This window comes from Octopus sinensis, linkage group LG14, assembly GCF_006345805.1.
Source record: "Octopus sinensis linkage group LG14, ASM634580v1, whole genome shotgun sequence".
Lineage (NCBI taxonomy): Eukaryota > Metazoa > Mollusca > Cephalopoda > Octopoda > Octopodidae > Octopus > Octopus sinensis.
This window is the reverse complement of record NC_043010.1, coordinates 33012250-33022903: the sequence shown is the minus strand read 5'-3', so window position 1 is coordinate 33022903 and position 10654 is coordinate 33012250. Positions and strand designations below refer to the sequence as shown.

The 10654-nt window shown below is 40.5% G+C and overlaps 1 protein-coding gene across 1 annotated transcript; it reads right to left on the bottom strand.

Annotated features, from left to right (window-relative positions):
• Nucleotides 1–9549: 9549 nt before the first annotated feature.
• On the bottom strand, nt 9550–10401 carry LOC115219313. Its single transcript, XM_029789474.1, has one exon. It carries the CDS (start codon nt 10399–10401, stop codon nt 9550–9552), a length of 852 nt encoding a protein of 283 aa, XP_029645334.1.
• Between the last annotated feature and the right edge of the window lie 253 nt (nt 10402–10654).

The following is a 10654-nucleotide window of genomic DNA, read 5'->3' as shown; positions in this document are numbered from 1 at the left end:
CATAGCTGCCTCTGGCAAAACAAAGAAATAAAGACGGTAACATATACGATTGTATCTACATATTACGATATACATGTGTGTGTGTGTGTGTGCGTATGTGTGTGTGTGTGGTGTGTGTGTGTGTGTGTGTGTGTGTGTGTGTGCATATCTCTGAATAAATTTGTGTAGATGACCTTCCGTGTGCTTGAAGCTACCTCAACATTGTTATTTCAACTGTTGTAATGGAAGGTTGCTGTTTGTGGTTCCAAGAAGTTTCAAATATCAATAATCAGTGAAAACTTCGACTGACTGCGCAGCACTTCAACAAGGAACACAGTCATGTGGTGGTGGGGTCAGAAAGACGCCGGTGTACCTGCACGTGTTACACCTACGCGCCTGAAACTACGGACGTGGCGCTATTTCATTGTTGCAGACATACAGAAATATCCCAGCCTCCACAACAAAACTATTTGACCTTTCAGTTGGGGTCTGTAAAATTTGTGCCCCGCTAGACATAGATGCTAAAGTAATGAAAGTGTATTTTAAAGTGAGAAAGAGTTGCGCACACTCACTCTTTCCTTCTTATACAGTATGCCCTATGGCAAGATAATCTAGACAACTGAACTTTTATACGAATATAAGTGACTACTAAAATAGTTAAAGAGATTGATTTCAAATTTTGGTACTAGGCCAGCCAGTTTGGGGTGGGGGCTAGTCGATTAAATCGACCTTAATTCTCAACTGATACTTATTTTAACGACCCCGAAAGGATGAAAGACGAAGTCGACCTCGGCGGTATTTGAAAGCGTAATGACAGAGGAAGTGCCGCTAAGCATTTCGCCAGCTCACCGCCTTCTCCAGACCTCTCATTACCATCTAATGTGGTGTGTTCAGATCATAAAACTTTGTACTAGATCTTTGCCCTCCATCATAGCTTCTATCCCAGCATGACAGTATATAACCACATGCACCATTAACCTGCGGCCACCAACCTCGAATCCACGGAGATGAAATTTACTTACTTCTTCCATGTTTCATTTGAATAAATGAAAGCATGTCACGAGTCACCCACACAGTGAGCATAGATACACATTACTGGATGGTCATTGACTTCCTGGAGTTCATCCATTCTTTGACAGGTTTGTTTTTCATCCTGCAGGGTTCCTAAATTCCCCTGCTCACCAAACAAGCATTTCAGGGTTACCAGTTTATGCAACAATGTCCAGACCATGCAATAGGATTACAGACTTACATGTTATCAGCAGTGGTCTCAAGCAATCTGATATATACATGCATGCATAGAGGATTTTTACTGGGTATGTATGCATATATAATATATATACACAAATAAAGGTGTGTGACCAAGTGGTTAAGGTATTCGGCTCACGATTGTAAGGTCGTGCGTTCGATTTCCAGCGGTGCGTTGTCCTTGAGCAAGACACTTTATTTCACGTTGCTCCAGTCTACTCAGCTGGCAATAATGTGTTGTATCTGTATTTCAAAGGCCAGCCTTGTCACATTCTGTGTGACGCTGAATCTCCATGAGAACCACGTTAAGGGCACGCGTGTATGTGGAGTACTCAACCACTTGAACATGAATTTCACGAGCAGGCTCAACTGAAACCTCGTCGTCGCAACCGACGGAGTGCCAATTTTATTTCCATCCATCCATCCATCCATTCATCCATCTCCATCCATACTTTCATACTTTCTCTAGTTTCCCCCCTCTTTACCAGAAGCCTCTCTCTCTCTCTTTACCGCTCTCTCTCCCTTTCCACCTTAGTTTTTCTCTCTGTCTAACACCAGTCCTTACCAGTTTTTCCAACTGTCTATCTGCCAAGCTATATCTTTCGGAAGTAAGTCCGTCTGTTGTTATTTACCCCCGGGTAAGCCAAGTGATAATATTATCACTTTTTCTTATCACAAAATGTACTTTTAGCTTCATTTTTTCCTTTCTCTTTGCACTATTAATCATATTAACGTTAACTAAAATATTGCTTTTCATGCAATGGTGTTTAACAGTAAATTATTCTCTTAACATCAATATTTTCCTAAACATACCCTGGTTCTTTATTATCCATTAACTTAGTGAACCAGTTGTTATTACTTCGGCAAATACAGTGGTATCTATTGCTTTATTGATGAAATCAGAATAAGGTAGAAACATGTTCAGAGTTGTCTTCCTTCTTGATTCAACAACAGTAGTCAACAACTATTATTTTTTTTCCATAATGATGATTATGATTATCATTTCCAGTTAAATTTTTATTATTCTTTCTATTAAATGTGTTAACATAAACTGAACACCGATCTATTGGTTTATTGATGAAATCATAATAAGGTAGAAACATGAACAGAGTTGTCTTCCTTCTTGATACAACAATAGTAGTCAACAACTATTATTATACCGATCAATGGTATTTCAACTGTAAGCATCAAGTTTTACTCATCTGGAATAACATTTTCCGATATGTCGTTCTTTTGGCTTTTTAAAGGTGACGAAGTTTTCATTTGAGAAATATTTGGTTGCTATTTCTGGTAAGGGAGCGACCAAGTAGAGGCTCTCATTATCTCGGCAGTTTACCTGTTTTCTGTTTGCGGGTCGTCTCTGTTCGCCACTGAAATTCAACGTTTCGCACATCGCTCATTCGTAGACAAAGTTTTTGACTCTGTATTGTATAAAATTCTCTTAAAATCTTATCGATTCCCACTCTATCTTTCAGGCTCTCTCTACTCCTTATCTCTCTTTGCATGTTTGCACGTGTGTATGTATGTATGTATGTATGTATGTATGTATGTATGTATGTATGTATGTATGTATGTATGTATGTATGTATGTATGTATGTATGTATGTATGTATGCATGCATGCATGCATGCATGCATGTATGTATGTATGTATGTATGTATGTATGTATGTATGTATGTATGTATGTATGTATGTATGTATGCATGCATGTATGTATGTATGTATGTATGTATGTGCGTACGTACGTACGTATGTATGTATGTATGTATGTATGTATGTATGTATGTATGTATGCATGTATGCATGTATGTATGTATGTATGTTTGTATGTATGTATGTATGTATGTATGTACGTACGTATATATGTATGTATGCATGTATGCATGTATATATGTATGTATGTATTTGTGTGTGTTCAAAATATCATTGCCCCTACCCTTTTTATTACCCCCACAAAATCACACACACACACACAGATATGTATGTGTGTGTACATACACGCATCTCTCCCTCAGCTCTAATCCTGCTTTTTTAAAATCTCTTTTTGAGTGTATTTGTATTTGCATATGCGTGTATATGCCTTGTGTGTGTTGTGTGTGTGTGTGTGTGTGTGTGTGTGTGTGTGTGTGTGTGTGGTCTGTGTGTATGTATGTATGTATGTATGTATGTATGTATGTATGCATGTGCGCACGCGTGAGTGTGCGTGTGCGTGTCTGTGTGCTTCTGTATCTCGGCATCTCTGTGTGCGTTTTCCTGTTTCCCTCTGTTGAAAGTATCATTCACATCACCTTTGCTATTTCTTTCTCCACCGCCTTCAAGAACATGCATACACACATACACAGACATTTTTCACAAGTATAGCTTACATACATACATACATGTATGTACATGCGCGCGTGTGTGTGTATCTATCTATCTATCTATCTATCTATCTATCTATCTATCTATCTATCTATCTATCTATCTATCTATCTATCTATCTATCTATCTATCTATCTATCTGTCCATCTATCTATCTATCCATCTATCTATCTATCTATCCATCCATCCATCCATCCATCCTCCATCCATCCATCCACCCATCCATCCAGAGGGCGCACACTCTCCTACCCTGATGTAATCTTCAGGGATACAGGCATCCAGCAACAGGACCTCCGTAATGCTATGATGGACCCGTGAAGTCTGGCGTAGCATGGTAAATTCCATCCATCCATCCATCCATCCATCCATCTATCTATCTATCTATCTATCTATCTATCTATCTATCTATCTATCTATCTATCTATCTATCTATCTATCTATCTATCTATCTATCTATCCATCCATCCATCCATCCATCCATCTATCTATCTATCTATCTATCTATCTATCTATCTATCTATCTATCTATCTGTATATGTATGTGTGTTTGTGTGTTTGTGGTGTGTGGTGTGTGTGTGTGTGTATACACAAACATGCATACATACATACATGCATACATACATACATACATACATACATACATACATACATACATACATACATACATACATACTACATGCATACATACATATATATACATACAACATACACACACACACACATCTGCTCACATATTTCGCAGAAAACAGCTGAACTCCTTACGATAAGATTAATTAAATGCGCGACCAGTGAACAATTATTAACTTGAACGTAATTGTGATGGCACCGCGATAAGAACTACGGATGTTCTGTTACTGTGATGTTGCCTTCTTATGAAGAAGTGGTGTTACAGGAAGTTAAATGTTCATCGACATAATGTTCGGTATCACTAATACATTGTTATATAATATTGGTGAGAACTTAACAGTTAATGGATATAAGAGATGCTTCATACCTCCAGTTAAACTTAGCGAGAAATAAAAAAAATATGTATGCAATGTTCTGTAATTGTAAAACGCGTTTAAAACGTCTAAAGACAGTTATGTAGTACTCTCACACAAACACGCACGCATACCCCACCCACACATAACGGTACACGGACACGCACACACATCGACGCACGCACATAAACACAGACACATACACACATACGTTACACACAGGCACGTACACATGGTGACGTATATAAATATGCATACACATATCTCCTCGCAAATACTAATCGGACACAGAGAGTGTGTCGTTAGCCAGCCGGAGCTAGAAACAACAGTAGCATCGTCCTCTATGGGACCGCCACATTTAGTTGGCAATTTTATTATATGCACACATACATACATACATACATACATACATACATACATACATACATACATACATACATATATATACACACATATATATACAAATGCAAATATATGGGAAACTACCACCTGTGTCATCTCTTGTGAAAGGTAGGAGAGTCCAGTTTGCTGGACATTGTTGTAGAGCTGAAAACGAGGCAATTTCTACTCTTCTCCTCTGGAAGCCATCTACTTGCAATACCAGAGGGCGCACACTCTCCTACCCTGATGTAATCTTCAGGGATACAGGCATCCAGCAACAGGACCTCCGTAATGCTATGATGGACCGTGAAGTCTGGCGTAGCATGGTAAATTCCATTGTCTCGACCACGGTCGAACAATGATGATGATGATGATGATGATACACACACACACACAGACACACACACGCACATATATATATACATACACGCACACATATATACAGCTTCAAATAGACCTACACGTGTTTCTACTGCGTCGATTAGTAACTGTTGCAATTGCAACCCTACTGTTATAACGGTGCAGTTTCTTCACACACACACACACACCACACACACACACACATATATATATATGACGGGCTTCTTTCAGTTTCCGTCTACCAAGTCCATCCACTCACAAGGCTTTTATCGGGCTGAGGCTATAGTTGAAGACACGTGCCCAAGGTGCCACGCAGTGGAACTGAACCCGGAACCATGTAGTTGGTAAGCAAGCTACTTTATTTCATACAATTTGCCACATGGGCATGACATAGAATAACTGCGGGCTGGACATTTACATTAATGGGATGAAATGAAGATAAAAATATAAATGAGGGAAACGAACGGCGTCCGCCGACCACCTGTCTTCCCGAAAACAATGTTCTTTTTAAAATAAACAGAATGAGGTTTTAAACCTCTTATCATTTTACAATGACGAGGCTTTCCTACCTCTTACCCGTAGTCCTCTTCAACATCTTCTTCAAATTCAGTATCGCTTCTGACTCCGTACCCCGCAATTTCCCACGCCTCACTCAAGCATAAAACATGTGTCATGCCGGTGCCATCCGGCCATAAGCGATACCCCTCTCTGAGTTCCTTCAGCCTTTGCACTATGGGCACCTTTTTGACCTCCACAGCTATCTGCGGATATCGTGTGCAAGTCAGAACTACTCCCTCTTGGTGCTTCTCTACCACCTTCTCCACCTCCCCGCCCCTGTAGAAGAAGACAAGTAATACTTCTCCTTTAATACTTCGGTGGCACAATTTCCACCGACGATGGCTCTTCACCCGTCGGTGGCACAATTCCCACCGACGAAGTTCCGGGTCTTGCCGGTATTGTGTTACCGACTGCCGGTAATGTCCCGTTTTCCTTTTTTCTCCTCCTTTTTTCTTTCTTATTGAAGAAGGGTGGGTTTCCTCCGTGACAGGGAGATCCACCTCCCCTCCTTCAACCCTAGGATCCCACCTTCCCTATCCATCCCATTCCGCCCCCATCCCTTACACCCACCTCTACCCCCATCCTCAGCCTAACACACAGCCCACCCTTGCTTTCCCCACTCTCGCCTCACCCATATCCCAACACTACCACACCACTATACCACACAACACCACATCACATCACACCACCATGCACACACTAGCACTGACCACTTCTCAGCACCCACACCATCATCCAGACGCCTATACATGCATACACGCACATGTCAAGTTCACCACCCCTCTGCCACACGCACATACATGCTCTCTTATACACACGCAAGCGCACCTTCGTTTTGGGATCACCACTACTTTATTACCTCCCCTTCTTCCTAGATCTCCTGTGTGACCCCTCTGTCCGGCATTCGCCATGATAGATCGCTAGCCACCACACATTCTTTTATTTTCTCTCCCTGTTTATTTCTGTGTTCTTTCTGTGGGAGAGCGTAGGCTCGAAACGTTAAAGACTTTTTCACTTCCTCAGCGTTAAGCTAATACATCTGTTTGTTGTCTACACCACCTGTCTTCGTCTTTTACTTTTTGTGTGAATTCTCCCCCTATAGAACTAAAAAGGCAGGTAAATGTGAGTAGGCTTGAGTATATTTACATGGAATACAAATAAACAAAAGGAATAGTGTAATAGTCTTATCTTGACAGCTGTTTCAGGTGAACTATGACTTGTACCGTAACCACGTCTAATGAAACATTATAGCGGACTAAGCAAAAGTATATATATATATATATATATATATATATATATATATATATATATATTGATTGATTGATTGAAACTTCTCTGAATTTTCTGGAGTTTCAAACTGCTATTGTATCAGTCTTTGTTAATTTATTAATGTGACCAGACGTTTAAGGTTAGCGAATTGGCAGAATCGTTAAGAACGACGGAAAATGACGCACGATGTAACCAGCACTTATCATTCTGGTTCCCAATCCCTTCGAGGTTAACTTGGCCTTTCCTCTCTCCGGGTTGATAAAACAGAGTACCAATCAAGTATTAGGGTTCGATGTAATCTACAAATTTTCCTCTCCTTGTACTTAAATTATAAACAATTGTTATGTTTATTATTGTCATCGATATCACTTTGTAAACTACCTTTACACTGAAAGATGATCATTTTCAGGACTCCGCATGATCTGAACAGCAGGATGTTTACTAATGAGCTAACAAATAGGGCCACCTACAAATGAATCAGTTGTCGTGGTTTATTACCTGCTGTGCCAACCGAATTACTGGAAATAATTTCTCACTGAACAGCTGCTAGTGGGTGGTGGAAGTGGCGCAGTGAGGAGAAGACAATGTTGTTCAGAGATTAGTCGACTGTATGTTCGTGTGTGTGTGTGTGCATGTGTCTGTGTGCGTGTGTTAATGTGCTTGTCTGTATGTGTATATGCGTGGATGTGTGTAGATGTGTATCTATATGTGTGTGATGCAATTAAGTTTTATTGTGGGTGTGGTGGTGTTAACACACCACACACACACACACACACACATACACAAATATATATATATATATATATATGGGTGTGTGAATGTGAGCGTACAGGTAGGTGACATTATGTGTGTGTCTGTGATCATGTGTGTGTGTGTGTGTGCACATGTGTGTGTATGCGTGCGCATGTGTGTGTGTGCCGCGCGTATGTGCGTATGTATGGGTACAGAAATATGTGGGTACGGGTACAATTGAATGCTAGTTTATTTATGTTTGAGTCTGCGAGTGAATGGCTAGGTGTGAATGTGTGTAAAGGTGGGGTTTTTGGGGGATGTATGTGTGTGTGTGCATCTCTGTGCATGTGTATGTTTATGTGCGTGAGTGTGTTGATGTGTATGACTTTCAGTTTGTTTGTGTGGGTGTGAGGAATATGAGTTTGTTTATCTTTGGATGTGGGGAGAGCGTTTTGTGCACGCATGATTGCGTTTGAATGATTGTGTGAATGCGGTTGTTTTGTGTGATAAAGAAAGTTTAATGGTGGATGGCAGATTGTAAGCGGATGTTTCTATACAGTAGTGTAGAGGAACTCTGTGTGTGTGTGTGTGTGTGATAGAGAGAGAGAGAGAGAGAGAGAGAGAGAGAGAGAGAGAGAGAGAGGGCGAGAGAAGAGGTGGAGAGAAACGGGGGAGGAAGAGGGTGAGTGGGAAGTGATAAGGAAGAGTGAGTGGGGAGTATATTGTAGATTTTACAGTTATTCTTCAGATAATAAATGGAGTAACTCGAACCGGTCTACTAGAAATACCAACCTAATTCCTTTCAGGAATAACATTATTATCTTAAAAAACACGCCACATTGGACATTGTAATATGAGACAGATTGTGTTTGAAATATAAAGTAGAGTGTTCAAGGCTTGAATGCCTTGGTACAAGAAGTTAGTAAGTAGTAACCATGTACATGGCTTGTATGAGTGACATAAAGCGGATGATACTTGATCAACAAAGTTTATTAGTCGACATATGTTATACACTTCATCTCGTAGAATTAGATTGAAGTTTCAATAAGATGACTGTCACTCTACAACTCACAGTTTACCAACGAAGATTGCTAATTATGCGATTATAAATTAAGAGGTTTAGGGAATGGAGAAGGTGAATCCAGACTACTTATGTTTCCAAGCCAATCTGAAAAGCTTTATATAACACAAAAAAGCTATATATACTGAGCTTTCTTTAAATTTTACCTCCCAGCTTCCCCCATTGGCTATATTATTTCATCTTTAGTTATCTGACTTTCGTAGACACTCATTTTTCTTCTTAAATGTTACCTGCTGAAAATGAATTTCGTTGATCATTTACCCTAGCTGTTTCCACCTGCCATTCTGCTGTGGCTGAAATTAGTGAATTCTTTACTTTTCCACTTGTGACAATGACTCACAACCAGTGGCGTAGCTAGGATAAATGGCGCCCAGGGCAAAGCCAAAATTTGCGCCCCTTCCCCAATTTCCTAACCTAACCCATCAGACCCCTTTTTAAGAGAGACCGAAACAGTTATTTAGTCAGAAAATATTCATAAAATTTATTTATTCAGAAAGTATACATTGACTATTTTAAAGGAGTGACCTATCTTTCTTCGATACAAAGTTGTCAATGATACACATTGTGTCATATCAGCTAGCAGGAAGGACATGATCAGATTCAGCTTGCTGAGAATCTCTCCCAACCAGCAATGGAAACAGCTACTGTCAGCAGAATCTGTATCGCTACGCGAAGGTTAGGGAACACACTTTCATCTCCATATTGGAAGATAAATTGGAGAAGCTCCTCAGGATTTGATATTTGGAGGTGTTCGCGACCTGCAAATAGCATTCTGCAATCAAGGATTTCTTCGAAAAGTTCGGTTGCATCGATATCGTTGCTGTAGACGTTTCCAAAGGTGTTGCAACATGCCCAGGGATCCGCAAAACTGCCATTACGCAGAAACAGGATATCGATAAGGAAGCCAAATTTGGTGTCAAGGTCATGCAGCCGGGAATACCTCGCGTTCATTTCTTTATGAAGACGGTCGATGGCCTCATTCATTGTTTTTCGCATGTTATTTTTTGCTGTCAGCTCATCGATGATGGAAACATCGTGAATGACACGTTGAGATCTTCGACATGACTTTTGCCACTTTCTGCAAGTGCTCAGTCCTTCTTCGAGAGAATCAGCCACTAAAACTTCTCTGGAAGCGATAAAATAGTCGCAGAGACCTTTTAAGTCGAGAGATGCATAATGGAAATTCACTGTCGGATCCTGAAGCCTCTTTTGAACACGATCGATCCATGTGAGGACGCTATTCCAGAAACCAAGCAATGCAAATAATTCGTGACGAAGTATACGGTTAAACAGCAAGTTAGCGTCGTTCCGTGTCTCGGTTGCCTCGTTTTCATTGTCGACGATGTCTTGAAGAACTTGTGGAATTTCATCGAGGTAGTTTCTTACTCTTTTAACTGCATCCATCCGCGCACTCCATCTCATTTCAGATTGCGACTTAAGAACCACAGGCATTATGGCCTTCAGTTTTTCCCAGCGGTGTGTCGAACGAAAAAAGAATACGTAGAGTGTTTGATTGCGCCAAAAAATGCAAACATCATCAACTCGTGTTTAGTTGCGTGTAGGCCGACTAGGTTTAACGAATGGTTGCCACAATTTACGGATAGGGCCAATTTGTTCTTTTCGTTGATTCTCTGCTGGACCTCGCTTCTGTGCCCAGCCATCACAGCTGCATTATCATAGCACTGGGACCTACAATCTTCCAATG